At 49.9% G+C, this 26,640-nt stretch overlaps 1 protein-coding gene across 2 annotated transcripts in view; it reads left to right on the plus strand.

The window, feature by feature from the left end:
- Positions 1-26,640, plus strand: part of ROR2 (receptor tyrosine kinase like orphan receptor 2) — a 185,398-nt gene that overhangs the window by 113,758 nt on the left and 45,000 nt on the right. For both annotated transcript variants that reach the window (XR_005354312.1, XM_038527295.1), the window contains exon 2: positions 26,268-26,345. Coding sequence is in view for 1 of the 2 variants with exons in the window: in XM_038527295.1 (XP_038383223.1) it covers positions 26,268-26,345 (78 nt within the window). In the remaining variant the exon portion in view is untranslated. The remainder of the gene's footprint in view (positions 1-26,267; positions 26,346-26,640) is intronic.

The raw sequence follows: 26,640 nt of genomic DNA on the forward strand, positions 1-26,640 counted from the left end.
CCGAGCGTGGGATTTACAAATGCCCTGTGGTTCTGGGGTGCACCTAGGGCCAAGAGCCACCTCTCCCCAGGCTCCCTAACTACCAGGGGACTTCTTGTGAAGAAGCTTGGGGCAAAATGTGAAGCTGCCTGAGTGAGTGGTCTTCCTGGCTGCTTCCTGAGCTCTGCTTTCTTCCTGTGACACGGGGACAGGGGGGACGGGTGGGGTCCCTTGGCACATTCCAGGGACTGACTCCCCAGGTAGGCACGTACATGTCCATAAAGCTGTTCACAACCACCTGGTGTGTCCTTCCAGGGAAGAGCACTGGAAGGCCTCTTGTCATTTGGGGGCATGTCTTCCACAAACTCAGAAGGCATCCTCCTTGTCGGTCAGCGCGGCAGGGGTGATGTGAGAGTGCTGATTCTGGGACGGTCCATGCCCCCTTGGGCTTGCGTGCGCAGGGGTGCCCTGGAGGTGCTCTATCCACGCGGGCGCGGTGCTAGGGATGGCAGGGGATGGGGAGTGGGTGTCTGGGCCCCCCCCCTCCGCCCCGGGGCCGCAGCCTGCGTCCTGCTCTCACTTTCAGGGCAGAGTTTCGCCTGAGTCTGTTGCACAGGTGCCCTGTGTTCCTGCTCCTCAAGGAGACAAGTGTGCAAGCTCCGGGGTGGCTGGGGACTAGGGGGTGAAGTGCCGGGCAAGTGAGGGGCTCCATGGCCCAGATTCATGTGTCGGGCCTGAGGGGAAGTTTCCGATTTTTTAAAAGAGAATTAGGTGTCACATGTTGCTGTGGCTTTGCCCATTATTTCCCTGGGCACGTTCTGTGCTGGCAGTTTTATTGTCATAAGAACAGTTTCGGGAAAGACCTTGTGGAGGCTCCATGCAGGTGCGTGCAGGTGCGCCCAGCTGCGAGAATGGGCCCCGCCGGCCTGGGGCTGTTGGGTCGGGAGACCCGGGCAGACCCCTCACGGCCCTGGGTGGACCCTCAGTTCCCTCAGTCACTCACCTGCAGGATGGGTATGATGGTGATACTTCACTGGGTCCTGGAAAGGGATAAAGGAGATGAGACCGGAACATTCCCAGGATCAGCGTTCCACAGATGAGGCGTGGCGGCCGCGGCGGTGTTGACAGTGTCTGCGTTTGGTATGGCCAGACTGTCCCCTGAAGGGAGGCTGCATCAGGGAGTGTGGCGCGTTTTATTTAAACTCCCAGTGTGCGCTGACGGGCTGCCATCGTAGCCGAGCAGGCTGTGCGCATCCTCTTTCCCAGCCGCGCCCCAGCGCATCTGCCGTGATCGTCACGTTTCCACGTCTTTAAAAACGCAAAGGAAAGGGATCCCTGGGTGGCGCAGCGGTTTGGCGCCTGCCTTTGGCCCATGGCGCGATCCTGGAGACCCGGGATCGAATCCCACGTCGGGCTCCCGGTGCATGGAGCCTTCTTCTCCCTCTGCCTGTGTCTCTGCCTCTCTCTCTCTCTCTCTCTCTGTGACTATCATAAATAAATAAAAACTAAAAAAAAAAAAAAATACGCAAAGGAAGCTCGCAGACCCTGGCAGCACACAGGCTTCCAGCCCCGCGCTGGCCACCGCTGTCCTGTGCGCACAGAGCCGAGTACTTTCCAGCAGCTCGCTTCTATTCCTCTTCCTGAAACGTTCGGCTTCATTTCTCTGGCCGTAGCGTCCTCGCGAGCACTCTCGTGTCACCCCAGTTTGTAATCATTAGCCGAGCAACATCACAGCTGCCACGCGCAGGTTTGGGATGACAGCTGGCCCTCGAAGGTCACGGTCAGGGCGTGGACAGCAGTTTGGAAACCATCTGTCCTGCTCCTCCTGTTCCCTGGATGTGCAGTTACCTCGTCGACCTCCCCCGACGGGCCAAACCCCCATGCACCTGTTCTCCCTGATTCTGCTAATAATCCCCCCCCAGGCCCTTCCTCTTCCTCCCATCTTCCCGCCCACGAGTCCCAGAGTGGCTGGTCCTAGCACTGATATGCGCCTCGGGTGCAGTTTTACTTTTTAACATCCAGTTAAAGCTGAACTTGTGGGGTGGGGGGTGGTGATGTGTGGTCCTCCATGTGCTTCCCCATCAGTTACATCCCTGCGGGGATGCAGACTGAGGATATTCTGTCCCTTTATCCTTTTGGGAGGGATGATATTGATGATGGAATGTGATTTGGTTGGAAGTTTGAGTGGGACTGGGCTCCCACCGTCCCATCCCAGTTCTTTCTTCATCCAACCCCAGGAAGTCTCATGGAGTGCTTCCTGACTAGGCGTCTTGAAAAGCGTGATTGTGTGTGCATATGTATGTGTGCATGATGGCAGGTGTGCCTGCATGTGTGTGTGTAAGTGCGTGACGGCAGGTGTGGATGTGTGTGTGTGCACGTCAGTGGGCATCTGAACATGTGTAGAGCTTGCAGGTATATGTGCATGCATGTGTGTGTGTGTATACATGCATCTAGGGGCGCTGCTTTCCTGTAAAGACGTACCCAGAGCACGCTGGCATTTCTTCCTCTGCCGCTCCCTTTGCTTACAGGTGTCTGCATTGTTGGCTCTTCACTTCTCATGCTGAGAGTGTGTGACCATTAAGCCAGGAGGTGCAGCATCTCTAGGCTTCTTCCTTGAGGCAAGACCATAGTGTCATTCGGGACAGAGGGACAGGGGCGCTATGTCTGATAGAAGGTGAGGGGCATCTGGGAGAAGGCAGGACCACAGGGCAGCTCTGGCTCTGCCACTGACCACTCTGGGCTGTCTTTGTTTGTGGGTTTGTGTTTTAGATTTTATTTATTCACGAGAGACCCAGAGAGAGGCAGAGACACAGGCAGAAGCAGAAGCAGGCTCCCTATGGGGAGCCCGATGTAGGACTTGATCCCAGGACCCCGGGGTCACGCCCTAAGCCGAAGGCAGACGCTCAACCACTGAGCCACCCAGGTGTCCCTCCAGGGCTGTCTTTGGATCTGTACTATGTAACTGGGCCCCAGGTGGGACAACGAATGCCACATGAGGGCCTGTCATGTTTGCTGTTTCCCTGAACTCAAGGCCTGGGAAATGGGCACGTAAAGAGCAAATGGTCCTGTGACTGTTGCTGGCCAAGCGTGGGTGTCCACAGGCCCGAGTTGGCACGGTATGACTATCTTTGCACTCTCTCTGTGTATGTGTGTACAAGGGATACTGAGGCACAGAGAGGGGGAGACTCAGGAGATTGGAGACTTGAGGATAGTCTCAGACAGACTTGGAAAGGCAGCTGCTGTTCAATACCGTGTGTAGTCATTAAATATTTACCCTGACAGTGTTAACGTGAAGTGCTTTAGTTAAGTCAGGGGGATTAAGGGCATACTCCTTATTCCTGCAGAGCATTTTGCTTAAAGCTTTTAAACTATTAAAAAAACAAAAACAAAAAAGGAAAAAGAATTTTCCTGGGGGTGGGGGAGGAATACTAATAGAGATGGCTGGAAAATATCAACGAAGATGTCACATGATCCAGTTAATTGACCTCCAGGAAGATGACCCAGAGGTCATGTGCTGAAGGAAGGTCACAGCGGTCTTCATTCAATCTTCTGGTCTGCCCAGCTCAGGGCTGTGGCTGTAGTTTTCACCCTAAAGATCTGCTCCTGGTGGATTCCAGCCCTGAGGTGGCCTGGGGATGATGGTGGCATCTCGAGGAATGGGCGCTGGCAAGAACTGGCTGCAGAAGGCAAGGCATGCTGGGATCCTGTGCCCTGGGTAGTAGGCTCTTGCCAACCTGCTGAATCCTGACCCGAGCAGTGGGCGCCTTTCCTTTACTTCTGTGTCCAGGCTGGGAGGAGCCTTGGTCCCCTGTGCCTGTTACCTCCTGGCCACTTGGAGCCTGCAGGCTAGGACTTTGGGGCTGAGCCTCCCATCCTGGAGGAGGGGCAGCTGGGCAGAGTCTCAGGTGAAGAGGTAACCAAGACTCCTCCAGGGGCAGCCAGGTGACTCTGCTGCTGTGGGGACAGGCACAAGCTCTAGTGATGTGATGGGCACAGGGTTTGAAATCAGGGGCTGTTGCGCAGCAGAGGGAGCGGGCAGAGACAAGATGGTACGGAATGCTTTGAGTTGGGTGACACGTGCAGGGCGCCAGCCCTGAGCCCTGCAGCTCTCACGGGTGGGTGCTGCTCGTGCTCTGCCTACTTCCAGATGAGGGGAGGCAGAACCACAAGATGCTCTCATTATGTCAGACATTTGGAAATGAGTGTGTTTCTGGTGACAGTAGCCTCTGTAGGGTCGCAGTCCAGTGAAAATAAAATGTAAAATGTTCTCACCCAGAGAAGAGAAGACACAATCCCACGTGATGTGGGCCTTGACACCCACACCCTGACTCAGTGAGATTCGAGAGGCAGCCATTGCCAAGCAGAACTTGCAGGGTCAGAATAATTCCTGACAGTGCCGTGGAAAGCTCAGACCACGCCACTTTGTGTGCAGGCTCCTGAAAATCCCAAATGGATGTGTGTCCATGCTTGTCCACGTGTGGCTGTGGTCCCCCCAACCCTGGGGGTGGTGCGTGCACAGAGTCTCGTATGAGAACTCTGGATGCTTCTCTGCTTGGAACGTTGTCCGTGGGTCTTGACTCCAGCCCATGTGTCTTCGATGCGCCCATCCAGCGTGTGTGTGTCAGTTCAGCAGTGTTAAGTATACCCACAATGTGGTGCGATCTCCAGAACTCTTTCGTTTTGCACAACTGAAAGTGTATACCCATAAGCAACTATGCCCCAGATCCCCTGCCCTGGCCTCTGGCAACTACCATTCTTCATTCTGTTTCCATGGAGTTGACTACTCTAGACACTTCATATGAATCATGGAATATTTGTCCTATTGTGAGTGGCTTATCCCACTTGGCATAATATCCTTAGGTTTGTCCATGTTGCAGCACAAGTTAGAATTACCTTAAAAAAAGAGATTTATTTATTTATTTGAGGGGTACATTGAGGGAGGGGCAGTGGGGAGGAGAGAGAGAGAATCCCAAGCAGACTCCCTGCTGAGCGTGGAGACCGATGTGAGGCTCAGTCCCAAGATCCTCAGACCATGACCCGAGCCAAAATCAAGAGTCAGACACCCATCTGACTGAGCCACCCAGGCTCCCCAGGAGTTCCATTTTAAGACTGCATAGTATCTCTTTGTGTGTACATACCACACTTGGCTTATCCACTCATCCATCAATGGACATTTGGGTTGTTGCTTCCATGTTTCAGCTGCTCTGAACACAAGTGTGCAAATAGCTCTTCAACACCTTGCTTTCAATTCTGGGTGTATATTTGGAAGTGGAGTTATTAGGTCGAGTGGTAATCATAGTCTTCATTTTGGGGGGGAGCTGCCGTACTGTTTTCCCAGCAGCTGTGCCATTTCACATTCCCACCATGGCACACGAGGGTTCCAGTGTCTCCACATCCTCCCCAACACTTGCTCTTTTCCATGAATGGATGTAAAGTGGTATCTCATTTGTTCTGCAAATGATTGGTGATGTTTTTGTAATCTCTTTAATGACCAGTGATTTTTCCATGTTTTTTTGGACATTTGTGCATCCTCTTTGGAGAAATGTCTGTTTCGGTCCTTTGCCTGTTTTTTGTTTTATTTTGTTTTTGTCGATCCCCTCCACTCTTCACAAGGCAGCATCCCTGCATGGCCCTCCGATGCCCTGCATTTTCTCCTTGGGGTAGTGGTGTGGTGGTTCCTGTGCCTCCCCAGTGGTTGGGAGACCAAGAGAACCTCACATTGGCTTTCCTGGCACATGTGGCTGGATTCAGTTCATTTCCCCTGGGCAAAAAGGGAGGTGTTCTAGAGCTCTTCAGTGGGTTTTCTGTGAGCCTTCCTCCCCACAACCCTGGTTCTTCCTCTTTCTGTCTTTGCTGAGCCCCAGAGGTAAACTTGCCTCTGTTTAAGAGGCCTTTGAAAACACTGCACCGTGCAGAGAAACTGCTACCTTTACATCCTGAGTCTGTAAACATCTGTGTTTCTTCTGTTCACAGATGAGACTCAGCAGTGTCTCAAACCCAAATGCCTACAGGGTTCGGGTGGGTAATACCAATGCCAAGTGTACCCTTCACCTAAAACCTGCCAAATTAAGAAAAGCTCTATTTATGAGGAGCTCCGTTAGTGATGGCTGCCAGTCTTAACTCCACTCACCCAAACTTAAAAGGGTGCACTAGGGTATGGCCTGTCTGCCTGGAAGACGGGATCTCTGCATTCACTGTGGTCCACAGACCAGCAGCATGGCGTTGCTTGGGAGCCGTTAGGAATGCAGAATCCCAGGCACCACCCTGCAGAATCTGAATCTGTACATAACAAGCCCTTTGTGTGACTTGTGTGCTTGTTAAAGTGTGAGTGAGGCCTCGTCCAAAAGGATCACCTCAGAGTAGCTACTCCCCATTCTTAGGCCCATCCACAATGTGGAATACTGTTTTGCAAGAAAGACAAATGCATGATTTCTACAAACACCAAATTAGAAGGCCCCTCAAAGGCATTACAGTGAATGAAAGGAGACAGTTTCAAACGTTTATCTGGGGGAAGAGAAAAACTTCTATTCTCTTAGGTTCTGTGACTGAGACTTAGGAATTAAACTGACAAATGTCATTTCACAGTAGGAAAGGCACACAGATTTTATTGATGTTGCTATTTTTATGTGCATTAAGGCTTTACAGAAAAAAATGTGAAAACCCAAAGAACTGGTTAGCCATGGATGCTATATACCATACAAACAAAGGGCAATAAATTGTGGAGACGAGATTAAGCAAAGGGAAAGAGTTTGAGCTTCCAGCAGTGGTAGATTATGGCAGAGTGACTAGGAAGTATGTGTGGGAGACTCATGGTAGGTGAGGATTATTTAGTGGGATTTAGTTAGGCAGACTCATCCTGGTGCTGCCTCCCCCTACAGCAATAAGGTTGTTTTTCCCTCTTGGTACAAAAGAGGAGGATGGCTTCACAAAGAGAAATTTGTGTCTTGCTTTTAGACAGTTGAGGAAGACAGAGAGCTCCTCCTGTCTCTGCTATTTCTTAGTTGTCTTCAGCTCAAAATAATCCTTATGCCAAAGTGGCCTATTTTGGGGTGCCAGGATCTGATCTCTATCAGTTGTATACTCTATAATTCCATTTTTCTAAAAAAATTCAAATCTATAGCAATGGAGAAAAAAGTATGTGTGTGTATGTGGGGTGTGTGTATGTGTGTGTGTGTAAAGCAAAAGTATGGGAAGGGTGTTTTGGGTGATTAGACCGTTGTATATATTGGCTATGGTTGTGGTGATGTGAATTTATTCCTGTGTGAAAATTCATAAGTTTATACAACAAAAGGAAATAAAAGTCAGCGAAGATGCAAACAAAAACAAAAAGACAGTACGTCAATGATTAAATGTGTGCATGTATGATTTCACCCATGTGTGAGTTCATTTTGCAGGATATGTTTCCTGGAGGTGGAACAGTTGGGTGGCAGGTGTGTACTTGTGGATGCAGGTGGCTGTCCCATGTGGACTTTGCCCCACTTACACACCTACTGCTATGTCTGCACCCTCCTCAGCCTGGCCTGGGACCTTTGGCAGCTGATGCATGGGAAACCATCACAGTTTTTACATGTCAGGTAAACTTTTGGTCCATGGCAGCTCACATGCCAGAGTCACAAAAGTGAGCCCTCCCGCGTGGAGTGGTTTTCCACGGCACAGATTCACTAAACTCCTTTAGGCAGCCTGCTAGGGATTGTTTTGTTCCGTATGTGTGCTTGTCCTTCGGGACTTGGTGATGGGCAGCTGCAAGGCCTCTTCCTGGGCCCTGGCCACAGCCTACCTGTCGACAGGTGAGATGGCCTCAGGGATGTCTCACAAATCACAGCAGCCCTCAAAGCCTAGCTCACTTACCATGCACGGCCGCTGCCTCGGGCCCTCAGGGACCCTCCCCGCTGACAGGCCACCCAGTGTGGGCCTGTTTGCCCTCCCGAGGGCTTTCCTGAGTGGATGCTGCTTTTCACTGTGCTGGGCAGCAGCGTGGTGCGCCCAGGACTCCCATTTCTGTTCCCAATGAGGAGAATTTATGCACTGCAGGTCCCCCTTTGGCATTTATCCCCCTTGGAAATTGCCATCGAGACATCCCTGGGGTTTTCCCTCTGTTCTCCCTGCTTTTAGCACAAGGCCTGGTGGGCGGTGGTCAGTTAGGTCCAAAGCTCCAGCAGAGAATGGCCACATCCAGCACCTTACCCAGAAAGTCTTGGCTAGTCCTTGTGTTCCCAGGATGGCTTAGCCTCCTGTTGTGGGTTCCTCACACATAAAAATAATGGTGGGAAGGAAAGCAAGGTGGGTACAATCCAGCTGCCTTTGCAGGAGCTCCTGCTGCTGGAGTGCCTTGGTCTGACACCCCCAGTTATGCAAAACTTTACCCTCCAGGGTGCAGGATTTCCAGGCCTTCCATCTAGTTGACTTTCATGTGGTGTGAGACTTCGCATCTGTTTCGGTGACTGTTTTCAGCAAGACTGCGGCCCACCATGAGCTCCTTGCTGTCTGCAAGCCCGCGCACATGGAGAGTGGCTTGTTTGCATCAATAATGGGTCCCTTCGGCTACATGGCCATGACCTTCACTGTGGCATGGTATCCGAACGTGGAAGCAAGTGGGAAAGGAGGTGAGGGCCCGGCGGGGAAGGGGGGTTGTCTGAGCAGCCGTGCAGGCTCTGGAAGCCCCAGTCCCTGACCTCTTTCCTGTTCACACATTTATCACGATGAGAAACCACGGGCTGGCGAGAGCATACACGGGTCCTTCACGCACCTGTTTCCCCAAATGGTTCAGCCCTCTGGGTGACCCGCGTCTGTCCATGGCCAGCGACTGTGGCGCCACCTTCCCTGTGGCCCCAGCCATCCGCCTAGGACCCTCGGACGCGTTTGTGGGCTTCCGTGGAAAGAATGTAAAGAACAGCCCGCCAAGTTCTCTGTGACCTGCGCTGACCCATACGGCCACCAGGCAGTAAGGTCCCCTCACTCCCATCTCACAGCTCAGGAGTCTGGGAGGCCGAGAAGCCGCTGCCCTGGGCCCTGGCTCAGAGCTGGGAGGAGGCGGAGGCAGGGTTTCCCTGGCGTCTGTCTGACTGCACGTAGAGGTTGGGCTCTTCCCACATGCCAGAACCTTCCAGGGCTCCATTTGTATGTGAAATTGGAGAAGGATGAGCCGGGAGCCCCCATGACTGGACGAGATTGTAGCTAAGTTTTATTCCAACTCTCAGGCTTGCTGGCTCTAAACTAAGACCAAGCAGGAAAATAGAGGGTAGAGCGGAGCGGAGCTTCTCGTGCTCACAGAATTGATATCTGGGGCCCAGTAATTCCAGGTGATGGGGCTTGCCTGCATAGCAAACGTGTGTGAGAGCATCCCTGGCCTCGAGCCATCAGGTGCCACCGGGGCCTGCACCCGGGTCTGACTGTCACAAATGTCTCCAGGCATCGCTGGGTGTCGGGGTGCTGTGCAAAGTCCCCCCTGCCCATTGAGATAGTGGGGCAAGGGACAGGTTCCCCCTGGGAGGCTGGAAGGCGATTCAGACCAGGAGACAGAGATGGGGTCGATCCCTGACAGCCTCCGACCCCCGCACATGCAGACCTCTGAAATGAGAAGGAAAAATAGAGAATTCAAGTGAGAGGGGGAGGACAGGTGGGCTGTGTGTGTGTGTGTGTGTGTGTGTGAGAGAGAGAGAGAGAGAGAGAGATTCATCTCTATTAACTTGTTTGTTCCCTTTGAAAATTCTTTACAAGCAGCTCTCCCAACGGGTCATTTTGTCCATGTGAAATTGCCTGCAGATGAGCAGGGAGGGGATTCACTCCTGCTGGTGGCATCTCTGTCTCTCCCCTGCTTCCCTTATCCCAAGGTCCCCCCAGGCTCACAAATGTATTATGGGCAGAAATGGTGTTTTCCCTGAATTCTGTGTTGGGAAAGAAGGTTTCAGAAAAATAGAACACAGAGCTGAAAGATTTGATAGAAGGGATGCCATGCTACCATTTCTGTGGACAAGGAAGCAGAATCCAGGGGCGTCAGCCCCACGCATGTGTCCAGGGGTTGCCAGCAGCCTGTCCATATGTCCAGAGGTGTCAGCGCCCGCCATGGGGCTAAGGAGCCCTTCTTGTTCTTTTCATTTGGTTACAATTTCTTCCAAATCTAACTGCTTGAGATAACGGAAAGCCTCAAGTCGTGAGGACGAAGCTGCAGGGCCCCTCTGAGTCCCAGGCGGGTGCACAAGGGCATGTTTCCTGGATGTCCCACATGCACCCATTCACATGTGTTTTTGTGGTATTGACAGAGAGAGGTTCCTGGGTGCCGTTTGGTTGTTAAAGCAAAAGAACTTTAAAATACCCAGCTCAGAGCACACCTGCAGCCTCGAGAGACAGAACAGGCGCGTCAACCCCGTGGTAATTACCCATGACATTACTCCATGATTGATTAGTTTAGGGCTTCTGGCTGTGAAAATAAGAAAGCCTCAAAGAAAACCTTGAAAGAACCATGATTTATGAGTTTAAAGAGTCTCACTTAGGTAAAACAATGTATTGAAAAATGTCCTTTTTTATTGGAGCGTGGGGCAATAGGCAGTGTCTGGTGATCTAATTGCCGACTTAATTCTTTCGGTAAATTATTTAAAAGGAGAAGCTTATAAAAGACAAAGACATTAATTTATAGAAAAGAATGATAATTGGCAATTATGTGCATTTTATGATAAGCACTAGCATAGGTTTATATTGCTATAATATAGTCAATACTAATGGTCCAAAGTTGTACCTATAAAATGGAAATAGTTGCATCGCTGTTGCAAATCCTTGCTCTTTGTATTGAAGGAATCAGATATTCTCTAATGGTATTCACTGTTTAAAGATGGTGGATGAAAGATATTTGGGAAATAGAATATAATGACTATTTCCAGGGGTGCCTGGGTGGCTCAGCGGTTGAGCGTCTGCCTTCGACTCAAGGTGTGATCCTGGAGTTCTGGGATCGAGTCTCACATCAGGCTCCCTGCAGGGTGTCTCTGCTCCTCTCTCCATGTCTCTCATGAGTACATAAATAAAATCTTTTTTTTTTTTTTTAAAAAAAGCTATTTCTAGGTTGTTTAAAATGCAGGGGGTGGGCAGAGCATGCAGGGAATCTAAATACAGCGATGCCTCTTTTTGTGCAGTAGATATTTGAAGTTACGTAGCTTCATTAAATTGTTAATGTTCTTAAAAAACTAGAGAATGGGGGTGCCTGGGTGGCTCAATGGTTGAACATCTGCCTTCGGCTCAGGGCATGATCCCGGGGTCCTGGGATGGAGTCCCACATTGGGCTCCCTGCAGGGAGCCTGCTTCTCCCTCTGCCTGTGTCTCTGCCTCTCTCTCAGTGTCTCTCATGAATAAATAAATAAAATCTTTAAAAAAAACCCTAGAGAATCTCATTAATTATAGAATTCCCGTGGTGAATTATTTTGTTCTACTTAAAAAAATTAGTTTTTTTTTTTTTTTTTTTCCAAAAAGGACTTGTCTTGAATTTGCTAAAACGATTCAGACGTGGCTCACCCTGTTTCCTTCCTAAGTCTCCACACGGATGTGTTTCCTGCCGAGCTTCCAGGACTGCTGGTCGCCCCGTCTTTGTGTGCCCGGGAGTGGCCTGGAAGGACACGGTGCAGCTAGCGCTCACCTTGCTTTGCTCACTCAGGGGTCTGTCTTTGCATCTTGTGTACAGATTTACTTCGTGCTGCAAGCCCCACAAAGTGTACTGGTATCAGGGTACTGCCGGCCTCCTCGCATGTGTTGGAAACTATTCCTCTCTCTTATTTATATGTGTTTTTTTTTGAAGCGTCTGTGAAGTTATTGGTGTTAATTCTTCTCTAAACATTGGGTAGAATTTGGCAGAGAGGCCATCTGGTCCTCGGCTGTTCTTTCTGGGAATGTTTCTGGTTGCTCCTTGAGTGTCTTCACTTCTTGTAGACCGTCTGTTTCTTCTGAAGCCAGTCCGGTAACTGTATTTCTTTTGTAGAAACATGTCCATTTCATCTATGTGACTAACGTGTTGGCGCACAATTATTCAGAATATCATAGTCCTTTTTATTTCTTTTAATTCAATGGTGATGCCCTCCTCTTTCATTTCTGACGTTAATAATTTGAATCTCCTTTTTCTTTTGGTCACCCCAACTAAAACTTTCTCAATTTGGTTGATCTTTTCAAAGAACCAGCTTTTGGGGTCATTGATTTTCTCTGTCGTTTCTCCATTTCCTGTTTTATTTGTCTCTGCCCTGTTTTTGTTCTTTCCTTTCTTCTGCCAGCTTTGGGTTAAGTTTGCTCTTCTTTCTGTAAGTTCTTAAGGTGTAAAGTTAGGTTATAGTTCTAAGATCTTTCTAAATACGAGCACAATGCTATAACTCTCCCTCTAAGCACTACTTTAGTAGCACTACTTAAGGTTTCTTTTTTTACATCCATCGCTTCCATTCCTCGCAGAGTATTTTATATAATCTCTTTGTGATACTTTCTGTGACTCTGGTTATTTAGAAACATCTTAACTTCCACATATTTGTGAATTTCTCAAATTTTCTTCTGTTACTGATTTCTAATTTCATTCTGTTGTTAGAGAACATAGGTTTAAATGGATTAAACCATATTTTATTGCCTAGAATATGGTCTTTCCTGGAATACATTCTGTGTAAGCTTCAGGAGAATGTGTATCTTCCTGTCGAGGTGGAATGTTCTGTAGTGTTAGTTAATCGTTGGTTTATAGAGTTGTTTACATTTTTTGTTCCCCTGCCGACCTGCCTAGTTCTATCCATTATTGAAATCTCCAGTTACTGTTGTTGACGTAGCTATATTTTCCTTCATTTCTGTCAGTTTTTGCTTCGTGTTTTTGGGACTTTGTTGTTAGGTGCATATAGATTTAAAATAGATTGGGTTGACCTTCTTGTCATAAAATGTCTGTTGTTTCTAATAATGATTTATGTCTTGTAATTTATTTTGTTTGATAATTATATAAGCCTTTGGAGCTTTCTTCTGATTGCTGTGTGTGCGATCTATCTTTTCAGCTATTTGTGTTCTTGAATATGAAGTGTCTTTTATAAACAACATAAAGTTGGATGTTTTTAAATCCCTTTTGCCAGTCTCTTTTTTGATTTGCCCTTTTAACCCACTTGCCTTTAATTAATTAATGACAGGTTTTACTTCTACTTGCTACTTGTTTTCTATGTGTTGCTTCTTTTTTGTTCCTCTGTTCCTTGATTCTAGCCTTTTCTGTGTTAAATAGTTCCTAGTGTGATTTAAAAATTTGTTTATTTTGTCTCTCCTATATAGAATTTTTAAAAATAATTTTCTTAGTGGTTGCATGAAAATTACTTACTGTCTTACTTTTTAAAAAGTCTAGTTCAGGTTAATACTAACTTAATATCAATAGTAAATACTTTGCTTCAATATGTTGCTATTCCTTCTCCTTATCTCTAAACTATTAGTGCCATACAAATTATGTCTTCATATGTTTTAAGTCTATCAATACAATTTTATAATCACAGTTTTATGTAGTAGTCTTGTAAGGTAAATTGAAGAAAAGAGCTACTGACAAAAATATGTTTATATTATATTTCATTACTGGCACTGTTTTATTTCTTTGTGTGAATTAGGATTCTTCCCATTGTCCTTTCATTTTAACTCAACTCCCTTTACTATTTCTTACAGAGCAGGCTGCTAGTTACAGATTTTCCTCATTTTTGTTCATCAGGAAGTGGCCTAACTTACTTATTTTTGAAAAAGAGTTTAGCTGGATATAGCATTCTTGGTTGACAGTCTTTGTCTTCCCCCAACAATTTTAATATATCATCCCCCCTGGGTTTCTGATGAAAAGCCAGCTCTTAATCTTATTGAAGATCCCTCATACTTGATGAGTCACTTCTCTTGCTGCTTTTAAGATTCTGCTTTTTTTTTTCAAGTTTGTTTATCTTATATCTAGTTGTAGATATCTTAGAGGTTGTCCTACTTGGAGTTTGTTGATTTTCTTAAGTGTGTAAATTAATACTTCTTATGAAGTTTGGTTAAGTTTTTGGTCATTATTTCTTTAAATATATTTTTTTCTCTTTCTGGACTCCTATGTGTTGATGCTCTTGGTCCTATCCCACAGGTCTCTTAGGGTCTATTATTTTTCTTTATTCTTTTTATTTATTTTTTCTCTTTGGGGTAGATAATCTCTATTCCAGTAAAGGTATTAAACTGTCTTCCAGTTCACTAATTCTTTCCTCTGCCAGCTCAAATCTGCTATTGAGCCCACCTGGTAAATTTCAGCTCTTGTTCTTTCAACTGCAGAATTTCTATATGATTCTTTTAATTTCCATCTCTTAATTGTTATTTCCTGGTTGGTGAAAAAAACTTGTTATAATTTCCTTTGATTCTTTAGGTGTGGTTTTCTTTAGTTTTTTGAACATATTTATAATAATTTCAGTCCCCTCAGGGACATTTTCTGTTGGGTGTTTCTTCCTGTGTATGTGGCCTATATTTTCTGTTTTTATTTTTTGCTTGTCTTTGTAATTCTTTGTTAAAAACTGGACATTTTAGGTAATATTTTAGCAACTCTAGGAGCAAACCCCTCTACCCATCAAAGTTTGTTTTTGCTGCTGTGGTTTTATTTTTGTTTTTCATTTTGGTTTTTGGTGGTGTTTTTCTTGCTACTATTTGTTTGTTTTGAGGCTTTCCTTTACTAATTCTGCGGGTTCTCTGTTTCCTGTGATGGGTGACCACTGAGTTGTCTGCCATTCTTTTCAAATTATTTTTCTTTTCTTTTTAAACTGCTTTATTGAGGTATGATTGGCATTCAGAAAACATTCCAGATTTGACTTACACAACTTGATAAATTCGGAGGTAAGTACATGCTCATGAGACCATCACCATAGTCTGTGCTATAAACATACCCATCCCCTTCAAAAGTTTCCTTCTCCCAACTTTATTTATTACTATTGTTATTGTTATTATTTTGTTTGTGTGATAAGAACTCTTAACATAAGGTCCTTTACATTTTCAAGCTTGGATTCCTAAGGGTCACATCTCCATCAGTAATGCTATGTGGTTAGCCAGTCACTGGTCAGGAGATTTTCTCAGGTACCTCGTGGTATGTCTTGAACCTTTTGCCAAGGGGATCCTATGAGCAGGCATCCATCAAACTTCAGCCTTTACTGCCTGTTCCTGATGGCACCAGCAACAGGGGGCCATGTCTTCTCCTTCCAGGTCTTCCTTGGGCATGTGCATGTCTTTCCATGTGTGCATAGCATTGTTGATCCTAGAAATACGTCAGACCTTCTGAAGTGCCCTGGAGCCCTCTGGTTCTGTATTTCCTTTTAAATTCCAGGCTGTGCACACATTTACTGCCACTGTAGTCAGCACAAAGAAGACCATCGTTGGCATATTGTTGTGGGCAGTTTGTTGTTGTTTGGAAATGCCCCAGAGGTGGCCACCCCCTGCCACCTCCCCACGACCCCCAGCACAGCTGAGCCAGAGATGGAGCCTCCCCCAGGTGCTGCAAGTCCAGACAATGCAGTCACTGTGTGATGGCACTCTCGACAGAGCTTTAGGGCGTCGGCTCTCCGACCATTGCAGTGCACAGCAAACTGGTACAGCCCACCATCTCTTTGAGGTTCATTCCTTTCTCCCAGATGGATGGATGTTTTCAGTTCATTCTGCGGCTTTCGTGAATTCTCTGAGTTCTGAGATGCTTGGTTTCGGTTGTGTTGCCCAGGTTTTTGTTTTTTGTTTTTTGAAGCAGAGTGGCTTCATCTGGATCCTCAGGCCACCATTGTGCCAGCCAGATGTCCGTGGGGGCCTGGTGCCTCTCACTTAGCAGAACGCACCTCCGCTGCACCTGCCGAGGGAGGGGGGTGGTGACAGCAACTGGCTCTTCCTGTGGGGGAGCAGCGCATGGTACAGCCTTAATGTTGTCACCATTTCTTACTCGTTTGCAGTTGTGAAATTGTACATACACATTTAGAAGGACATGTTGTGAGACAGTGGCGTGTGGGGCCTGGCAGGGCCTGGGGATTTTGGAGGACTGTCTGGGCTGAGGATAGATGAGCAGGGAACTGCTCAGCAGCGGTTTGGAGGAGCAGGGGCCCGTCCTGCATGAACCTGAGAATGACCCCATTATCTGCCTCTGAGAAGAGGAAATGCACAAAGAGGCGCTGCCACAGGTGCCCTGAGCCCACCTGCAGCAGCCCGAGCCCCACCCTTTGCACTGTCAGCTGAAACACAGGGATGCCAGAGCATGAGCCAGGTGGTCCCACACACTTGTTTATCCTCACATGGTCGTGTCTGGGTTCGAGGGCCTGCATTGACTGTCACCCTGCCGTCCTGGAGCAGATGTGCTGCCCTGGAGAGAAATGCAGCAAGGGACAGGGCAGGTGGTACGTGGGCTGAGACGTTTCCAGAGAGAGTGTCCAGGGAGTTAATGCTGGAGCAGAGAAAGCGAGGGGTGATGGGGAGGGAGGCCTGGGGGGGCAGTTTTCCAGGCAAGGGACAGAATAGATGCAAACCCCAGAGGGAGAAGGGGCTGGATTTGTTTCTGAGGGTGTGAAGGGTAGAGGAGCTGAGGCGAGTTCAGGAGGGTGCATGTGTGCATGGATGCATGGAGGGGGAACCTCTAGCACCTCTGAGGAGGTGGAAGGTGCTAGAAGGTGTTGAGCACAGAAGCCTTCATTCGTTCACCGGATGAAGAGCTCCTGCTCCTGCCCAGCTGCTGGGGATAGAGCAAGCAGCAGAAAGAGGAAGAAGAGGGAGGCGTTGTTTCTTGGAAATTTTAAGGAGAAAAGGAAGACAGGAAAGAGGGTAGACAGCAGGATCATGTGCATTATGTGCAGAGAAGTGTTTGGCTTGTGGAATGAGGTCAGGGTGGGCCTTGCATTACAGGAGAGATTCTGCTAGAACCGTAGAAAGCTCTGTGTAGGTGTGATAACGCAGAGATACAAGTGTGTAAATTCCCGTATCACTGGGCCACACCAGCAATCTCTCAGAAACCTTTGTCCTAAGAAAAGGAAAAGAAAGGAGGACCTAGGTGGCTCAGTCAGATAAGCATCTGCCTTCGGCTCAGGTCATGATCTCGGGGTCCTGGGATTGAGCGCCAGGTTGGGCTCCCTGCTCAACGGGGAGTCTGCTTCTCCCTCTCCCTCTGCCCCTCCCCCTGCTCGTGCTCTCCTTCTCTCTCCCTCTCAAATGAATAAATAAAATCTTAAATTAAAAAAGAAAAAGAAAAAGAAACCTTCTCCTACTCCGTCTTGGCCATCACCCCCACAGGTAATGCTGACCCTCATTGCCACAGATGCCTCTGCCCCATGTTGAACTTGGTGTGAGGGGATCATACAATCCAGGCTTCTTTGTCAAAATCCACCTCTCCTGTCACAGTGAAGCCCATTTTAGAGGTCCAGTGTGACCGGTACAGGGAGGTGGGCCCATGCATGGAGGCCTGTCCAGAGGCTGTCGAGTGACCCTGCTGGGCCCAAGCGTGAGTAGCGAGGGGCTGAGTGCATCAGACTCTGATGCAGACACCGAAGATAGAGCCAATGACATTTCTTGATGGGTTGGATGCAGAAGGTGGTTGAAAAGGGAGTCAGGACCACCAGGGTGTGTGGCTTTTGCCTGTGAAAGGGCAGCGTGATAATTGAGGAAGTGGGGGTTGCTCCAGGGAAGCAGTCTGTGCTGGGAGGCTGGGTTCAAGTTTGGACAAGTCGAACGTGACGTGTGTGTCGGATGCGAGCCTGTCCTCGGGCCTCTGCTGCTGGCTTTTGGACGAGTGGTTGGACCCGTAAAGGAGCCTGTTGGGGGCCCTGTGCACTGTGTTCATTTGCAGCCAGGCCCTCAACGGGATAGAGGTAGAGGGAAGGGGGGAGCTTTGCAGGCCCAGCCCCCAACGCTGCAGCATCAGAGGACTGAGGAGGAGACGCTCACACGGAACAGGTGGACGCAAGATGTGGCACTCGTGTGAAGGGCTCATGAGAAGGATGTGCCTAAAGCGGGGTGCCCGTCAGTGCTGACCAGCGCCGCTCCTGTGAATGGTCAGGCCTGCCTGCTGCTCAGCACTGGTGTACGTGAGCCTGTGAGGCAGGGACCCGAGGGATGTGGGCTCAGGTGTCACTGCTGCCGCTGGCAACTGCAGGCGCACGGAGCTTGGAGGACAGCGCTGTCTGTTGGAGGACAGCCACGGGACGTCTTCCTACAGGAAGGAGGGTGTCCAAGGGAGGGAGCCAGGGTGCTGGGACCATTAGTGGGCAGTGGGCGGTCCCCTCTGTACTTAGTCCAGACCCCGACTTAAGCAGTGTCACCAAGGCCTGGCCCCGTCCACCGGCACCACACACTTGCCTAACCTGCTTTCATATCAGCATCACCTCTAAAGCAGCCGTGAAGACAAGTAACACTGCCTGCTACGGGTTGAGTTGTGCTCCCCCCAATATAGACACCTTGGAGTCCCTGCCCCAGCATCTCAAAGTGTGGCCTTGCCCAGACATAGCATCATTAGAAGTGATTAAGTTTAGACGAGCTCATTAAGGTGGGCCTGAGTCCAGTGGGCCTGGTGTCCCTATAAGAAGAGACAAGGGCCCAGACATGCGAGGACAGCCCAGGAGGGCACAGGGAGAGGGGCCTGGAGAGAAAACAACCCTGCTCAACCTGCATCTCCAGATTCTGGCCTCCAGGATGTAGCCACCCAGGCTGTGGCACTGCATCACTGGCAAACTCATACAGAAAAAAAAAAAAGTCACTGTTGCCACCTCAGCGTGAGTGGACGTGAACCTCTGTTGGTTGGTTGTTTCCATGAACATGAGAGCATCACTGCTGACGAACGTCATGCTTGCGAAACAGCAAATGGACGGTGTCTCGGAGACGAGCCGGCCAGAATGCTGCAGACCCCTGACCGGTTACCTCGGGTCACCTTCCCACCAGCCCACGGGTCTCCCAGCAGCAGGTGGGGCCTGGGCCCCTAAGCCCCTCCCTTGGGCACCTAGAAGGTGGCTTCCATTGTCACCACAGGACAGTACCCTACTCAGTTCTTTTCCCTATCAGGATCATTCTGTTCTTTTCTTTTTCTAAAAGATTTAATCTATTTATTCATGAGAGACACAGAGAGAGGCAGAGACACAGGCAGAGCGAGAAGCAGGCTCCCTGCGGGGAGCCCGATGTGGGACTCGATCCCAGGACCCCAGGGTCACAACCTGAGCCAAAGGGAGATGCTCAACCACTGAGCCACCTGGACGTCCCAGGATTGTTTAAAAAAAAAAAGAAAAGAAAAGAAAAGGTATCTTTTTCTCCTTCTCTACCTTTAAACCTAGGGATTTGAGGTAAAAAGCTTGTGTGCAGGGGAACAGCCAGTATTTGAGAGTCTCCCATGAAACCAGATGGGGTCGGAGGGTGCACGCGGCATTTCTGTGAGTTGCTCTTTTTCTGCTGGGTTTGCCAAGGTGACAGGCGGGCACGGCCGGGGAAGGGGGCCCCGAGCTGGTCTCGCCGTGCAGGGGTGCCTGGCGGGGGTGGGGAGGTCTCCCTTCTCCGCAGCATCTGGGGGTCGGGGCGCCGGCCTTCCGGCTCTGCCCGGGGGCCCTAGGTGTTGGGGAAGAGGGAAGGTGGATGAAAGACCCTGATTCAGCCTCCCGGGCGGCCTCTCCCCCTCCTCAGCCCCAGACTCCCTGAGCACTGACAGTGGGGCCTTTGTTGGGGACCCCGGGGGCTGTCAGAGACGCCGGGTGGAAAAAGCTCTCACCTCCGGCGGTGCCGGGGGTGGGGTGGGATGGGGAGCCGCGTCTACACTGGGACTCACTTGGGGCTTTGATGCTCTTTGCCATAGAGGTGGAATCCAAGCCAGAGTTCACACTGGTGAGGGACTCTGGCGACTGCCGTTCAGGCTGCCGGACTCTACTCTGTTCCCAGAGCAGGGTCAGGCCGGGCCCTTGCAGGAGGAGTGGCACCGGCCTTCGCTCCGCCCCACGTTAGCAAGAGGGAAAATGCGAGATCACAGGCTGTTAAGACAACCAGCGCTGAGCCAGCGGCGCTCGCCCCGACTGCTCTGTGGTTTTCGAGCTGGCGGTTCACCCGGGGTCACCAGGGCGCTCCCAGTGACCTTACGGGGTCTCTTTACTATCGACACACCTCGTCTGGCCCAGCGCCCCGATGAATGGACGCCCCTTCGGGGCTTTGTACGGTGCCCGTTCCCAGGTATTCGTTTCTTGTCTTCCATTCTCCCGTCGCGGGCATCACGAGCGGTTTCGACTGCGCGTGTCGCCCAGCTCAGAGGTGGCTCAGGGACGCGTGGCCAGCGTTTCCCACGGCAAGCGGATGGGCTGAGTTTTCATTGTAAAACTCCAAGGCTCCCGGCTCGCTTCGCCGTCACCCCCTCCAGGCTGGGGGCTTTTTCTGGGCGCTGGCTGCTGTTCTTTCTCATATCTTGCAAATTATACCTTTTCCCGGGGATGACCAAATCCAGGAATGCCAAGCCTTGGTGAATAAAGTGCCCCTCACTAATTAAAAAAGGAGCCTGCTTTGAAGTTGTCCAGATATGCCAGAGACTACACCTAATTAAATCACAACAAGTGTACTGATTCAGATCAACAGGTAGAGATTAGTGGATGAAAAGTATGAATAACAAAACATTTTAAGAGACACGAATCAAAACAAAAAGGCCCCATGGACTCTAAATCCAAGGGCGTGGGTTGAACTTCATTAGGAAATTCTTGCCTAATAGTGTCTCTGCCTCTAATGAGAGACTGAGTATTTTAATAGTACAGAAAGAGCCTGGAAACCAGAATGGGCCCACTCGCCACTTTACAGACAGAAATTTCTCTCACTGGCCCCACACGTCAGGATGTCGTGTTGGAGGCCCACGTCGGGAGCAGGTCCAGAGAAGATTTTTGTGTGACTGCTGCACGGTTTGTGATTACTCCGCATTTCCGACACTGGTGCAGGGCGTACCTGTCCAGCAGGCCGCCCCCCACCCTGTGAAACCCTGGCAACTCAGCAAGCATCATCCAACATCGGCGGTGAACCCTTTCTCTGGGTCACTCTGCAGACGCCAGCTGCTCCAGCTCTGAACTTGTAGGACCCCTGATAAGTGATGCAAAGGATACACCCTGAGTTCCTGGTTCAGAGCTGCTATCGCCGTGCCTGACAATTAAGGCAGGATTCAACTCAAAACCCCACATTCTCCAGGGTGACCTCATGTCTGAGCATTCACTGGCCTGCTGTTGAGCCTTTGAACAATGCAGACGAAATCCAGTGAGTCTGTGGTGTTGCACTCCTGTGGTTAGCATTCTGGCCTGGCTTTGGGGCTGTATCTGGTGATCAAGAATGTAGGGTGTTTGGAGATGGGATCTTCCCTACAGCCCTTCTTTACCTGTAGAAGATATTATATTTTGACGGGTTAGTCTAAATTTTTGCTCACGGGCTTGAACCATGGGATGGGATGTGTGATTGTTTCCCAGTACGCTTACTGTGTAGGATAGTTTCGGATTTAGAGAGAGTTGTGATGGTTGTAGCGAGTTCCCGTGTACGGCTCGCCTGTCTCCCCCCAGTATTAAACCTTACACGAGTCTGCTACGTTCGTCACAGTGCCTCATCTGGCTCATTATTCACAACCAAAATCCACGCGGTTCCTATTTCCTTAGACTTTACCTAATGTATTTTTTTTTCTGTTCCAGAATCCCATGTGGGTTGTTACCACACTGTATTTAGTCTTTGCTTCTGGGCATTGAAGTGTAATTTTGACATGGGTCAAACCGTACATGTAACGTGTCATTGTATTAAAGCAGCCACTTTTAAATTTGTTTCGCATTACATGTTCTCTTTTCTTTAAACATCAAGAAAACAAATAAGGAGCTAATAAATCATGCCTACTTGATTGATGCCAGCGACGGTTTGAGGTTTCCAGTGGCTTTGCACTCTCTCGCTGTATGGGCTTTTAGAGAGACAATCACTCCTATCCAGTGCATCATAAATGGACACATGGCCTTCATAGCACACCTTGTAGCATTTTGCCAAAACGAAGGACACGCCATTTGCTCCAAAGAGGTGCTCTAATTCAGAGGGAGATGATGAAAGTCCAAGGCATTAGGGCAAGTGGGGCTCCTCCCCTAGGTGGTTCTCCGTTCAGGTCTCCTCGTCTGTCGGGGGGCCAGCGGGGGTGAAGGCAGCAGCACCAGGTAACCCGAGTGGGCCTTTGTGTGAGGAGGTGCTGGGCAGGCCATTGGGGAGATGTCGCAGAGTCACACCACCTGGGACAGTCACCAGCCAGCCGGGATCGCCTGGGCAATGCATGGGGTTAGGTAGTGGATTCAGCCAGCACCACTGACGGGCAGGAGAACCCACTAGTCAGGGAGCCTCAGGTGATGCCAGTTCCAGTGCTGGTGCTGCTGGACCCACACTCAGTCCCCTGTGTCCAGAGCCCGAGAGCCCCACCTTCCCTGCAGCATCACGTGAACATGCGCTGGTCTCCTGGCAGGTGCACGTCAGGCCCCAAGCATCCCACCTTCCCAGCGGCTCCTCCGGTCCCATCCTGTATCACCTCCGATCTCGATCTCGAGTGCACCTCCACATCCTGTTCCCCTCGGGGAGCCAGATCTCCTGTCCACTCTGGGTGCTCTGATGTGCCAAGGAGGCAGGGAATGGTCTCTTTTGCTGGTCACCTGCCCCAGCTTCATCCAGCCTCTTCCTTCCTTCCTTCTCTCCTTGCTGCCTAACATTTAAAAAATCAAATTATAAAATTGTTCTTTGTTCAAAATGCCACATACTGTATGACTTCATTTATGTAAAATATCCAGAACAGATAAATCCCCAGAGAGAGAGAGAGAGAGCATGCAGACTAGTAGATATGGGGTCTGGGAGAGGTGAGAGTGGGAACGACTGCTGATGGTAACAAGGTCTCTTTTGGGAGTGTTGAAAGATTCTGGGATTAGATCGTGGAGACGGTTGTACGACCTTGTCAACGTACCCAGACACACTGGATTGTAGACTTGCAAATGGCGAGTTTTATGGGATGTGAATTATGGCAATTATTTGATGCTTTTTAATTGGAGAGATGTTGAAAAATAAAATAAAGGAAGAAATTTTAAATGACTTTTAAAATTCCAGATATGTAATAGTGACATTTTGATGTGCGTGTGCACGTGTGTGTGTGTGAGAGAGTTTTTGTGGTTGTTTTGTTGGTTTTGGCTTGTGTTTGTCTTATTATTTTTCCTTTGGGGTGTTTTGGACCCTTTCGGGGGAGCCAGGAGAGAGCCTGTTGGAATCTGCTGAGACGCTGTCACATGTCATCGGTCCCCAAGTTCATATTTGCACTTGTTACGTTTCACTTAGACATTTAAGACACTCTGTGTGTGACAGGAGTGAGAACAGCCATTTTGTGTGTGACTATGCTCTGTGGGAGAACGACAGTTTCTAATATCAGACCATCAATGGGGTCCTTATTTCTCAGTTAGGAAGCCACAACAGGGCCCAGTTGTGTTGAAACGTAAGGCGACAGCTCAAAGGACCACGACAATTGGCCAATTCTGCGTTTATTCACATATATGGCTTGTCTTGGCAGGGTGTCTTGTATCAGTCTTGTGGGCTGCTTGAAACTCTGCCCAGGTTTCCAGACATGTAGATGACACCCTTTTGCTCACATACCCAAACTAAATTATTACCAAACCACACTAATGTGTTTAGGGCAAAGCTTGAGACTTAAAGAAACGAAAAGTCAAATCCCAGCTTATATGTCGACCAGCACAACCTTTTCAGACAGAATCATAGCATCTCTAAGGTCAATAGCGACTTGGTGGGTCTGGGGGGGTGGTGACGTCTGCTCAGGAGTCAGCAGAACAGGGACGCCTGGGTGGCTCAGTGGTTGAGCGTCTGCCTTCGGCTCAGGGCGGGATCCCGGGGTCCTGAGATCGAGTCCTGCATCAGGCTTTCTGCTCGGTGGGGAATCTGCTTCTCCCTCTGCCTCTGCTGCTCCCCTTGCTTGTGTTCTCTCTCTCTCTTTTTCTCTCATAAATAAATAAATAAATAAATAAATTAATTAATTAATTAATTAAAAAAGTCACCAGAAATGTTGGGATCACCTCTGGCTCCTTCCACACAGGGAGCGTGCTTGTCTCCACTGCGCCTCGGGTGGAACATGTTTGCCTCAGAACCAAGAGTTGCCTTGGAAGAGCTGGGAATCTATTCCACAGTGGAATTGGGCTAATAGTGCTTATTTTTCTTCAGGGTGTATATTTATTTGACCGTTTCACACCATTTGTCAATTTCTAAGCAGTTAATAACTTTTATGCCTCCTTCAGATGTGTGTATATAGCACGAGTGTGTTGGATTTCCTGTGGTCTCCCTGCATTTACACAGTGCTGAGTGATGGTATGTGTGACGTGCCAATTTACAGTTTCAAACTCAACTGAACTTTAATTCTCGAGCACAGATGCGTCGACTGCCTCACGGGTGTAGTTCATGCCAGTCTCCGCCCCGGATTGGGTCTAGGTTGTAATGCCGGGACCACCAGCCGTCACCGGGATGCACCCCACATGTCCTACAGCTGTTCACAGTCCCCTGGGCAAGCTCATGATTCCTGAGGTTACGCTATGACCACTGCAGGGGACGTGTTACCATTGGGGGCGTCATCTCAGAGGAGAAGGGTGGTACTTCCACGTGGTTGATCGTGGGGGGACATTTCACCAAAGCTGGCATGGAGTGAGGCATCTGCTGGCTGGCCCGGTTTGGACTGGACACAATAGGAAGAGGAGCGTGAGAAGCCCGGGCAGAAACAGCCTCTCACTGGCCTCGTGGGCGCCGGGGCTGGACTCCCAAGGGCGCAGGTTGTGTGTCACTGGGCTCGTCCTGCAATTTAGGAGCTGGCGGGATGGGCAGGATCAGCTTAGAGACGTCTTGCTGGTGCCCTTACCTGCCCTCTGGCCAGTGTTCATGTAGCTGAACAGTCTGAAGACTCTTGTGCGCCTGGTTCTGTCTGCAAACCGCTTGTACCACTTGTACCCCACTTTCAGAGCTCAGCGGCCTGGGGCCAGGCCTCATCTTGAGAGCGGCCTGATGGGTCTGGGTGCTTTGTTCACTCCTGAGTCTCGTTTAAGAGAGGCGGGGGGGAGGGGGGCGTTGATAATTGAATTATCTTCTGTAGGATTCTTTAAAAACGGAGGCGAATGCCCATCCCCTAGAGGTTGCCATCTGAACCACGTCTAAGTGTGTGATGTGGTGGCATTCACAGCATTCGCACTGTTGTGCACCTGCTGCCACCACCTACGGCCAGAACTTTCTCATCTCCCTCATGTGCAACCATCCCCATGGAACACTAGCTCCCGGGCCCCCTGCCTGCAGCCCCGGTGCCCACCATCTGCTTTCTGCCCATGAATTTGATGACCCCGGGGACCTCATCCACCATTTATGTGTCTTTCTGTGTCAGGCTGTTTCCATCAGCGTCACGTTCTCCAGGTTCCTCTGTGTGTAGCTGGGCAGGATTTCTTCCTTCCTGAGCCACACGATGTTCAGTGTGTGTCCCCCACTCTTCGGTCGGCTTTAATGCCATGAACCCAGTCCCTCCAGACCTGTTGTCAGGGCCGCCCCTGATGTCACTTCATCTCCCCCACCCACTCCTGCCCCCGACCTACCAGGGGAACCCAGTCATGGCCAGGCTACCAGGTGACAGGGGTCACACTGGGACAGGGAGCAGGGTGTCCCTTGCCCCTGCCCTTCCTTCCCCCAGGATCTGGGGGCCTGTGTCTTTGAGTGGCATTTCTGGCCGAGCAGGCCAGATCTGCTCTTGTGCTTGGCGTGGGTGAGTCTGGAGCTGGCTGCTCCTGCCGACACCACCTCCCTCTGAGGGGCGGGCTGCTGGTGCCATAGCATGAGACACTTCTGTCCTCACAGCTGTGCGTGGATCGGTTCTTGGCTGCTGACCCAGGAGCCGGGAGGGGAATGAGCTGCCTATGACGCACTCCAGTTCTGAATTCACTCAGAATTACCAGGGGCCGCATGTGGAGGGCAACCTGCAGACTCTGGCCATTTGTTTTATTTACTTTGTTGACCGGTGTTGTTGAATTTCTCTCCTGCCCTGCACGGCGCTCAGGGCCTCGGTCACACGCTGGCCTCATCTATGCGTACTGCGTAGCACCTGCATTCTGCTGCCCTTGGGACAGACATTAAGAAGCACAGCTGCTGTTAAACCAAATCTGATGCTATAAGAGCCCTCTCTGCAAGTCACTACAATGTCTCATCCCTCTAGGTTTTCTATAAACAGTGGGCAGTTTTGCTGGAATACTGTTGTCTTTGCATGAGAAGCAAAGTAAAGACCTTGCAGTACAATCTCATTAATGGACATGCTGTGCTCTTTTCCTCAGGGGAAGTGGAGGTTCCTGACGCGAATGACCCTTTGGGACAACTGGATGGACAGGATGGCCCTATTCCAACTCTGAAAGGTAAAGTGTGAGTTGCTCTTGGGAGCAGGTGTTGGAAAGTGTTCCCGGAGTTGCAGGCAGAGAGGCACATGGTTGGCTGGCTGTCTCAGGGCTCGGCTGCTGGGGCGGGTGGCAGGGTGCCCGGGGCCCAGCACCCCCCTGCTGGTAAGTGTGATGGCATGACGTGCCTGCATCTGGGGCTATGAGGGCATCAAGGGCTGGCGTGTGCCAGTTGGAAGGTGGTAGGTGACAGGTGACCAGGCAGGGGTGGACAGATGGCTGCTGGAGGGAGGCTGGGGTCTTGTGGGGAGCTGGA

This window comes from Canis lupus, chromosome 1 (assembly GCF_011100685.1).
Source record: "Canis lupus familiaris isolate Mischka breed German Shepherd chromosome 1, alternate assembly UU_Cfam_GSD_1.0, whole genome shotgun sequence".
In the NCBI taxonomy this organism is placed as follows: Eukaryota; Metazoa; Chordata; class Mammalia; order Carnivora; family Canidae; genus Canis; species Canis lupus.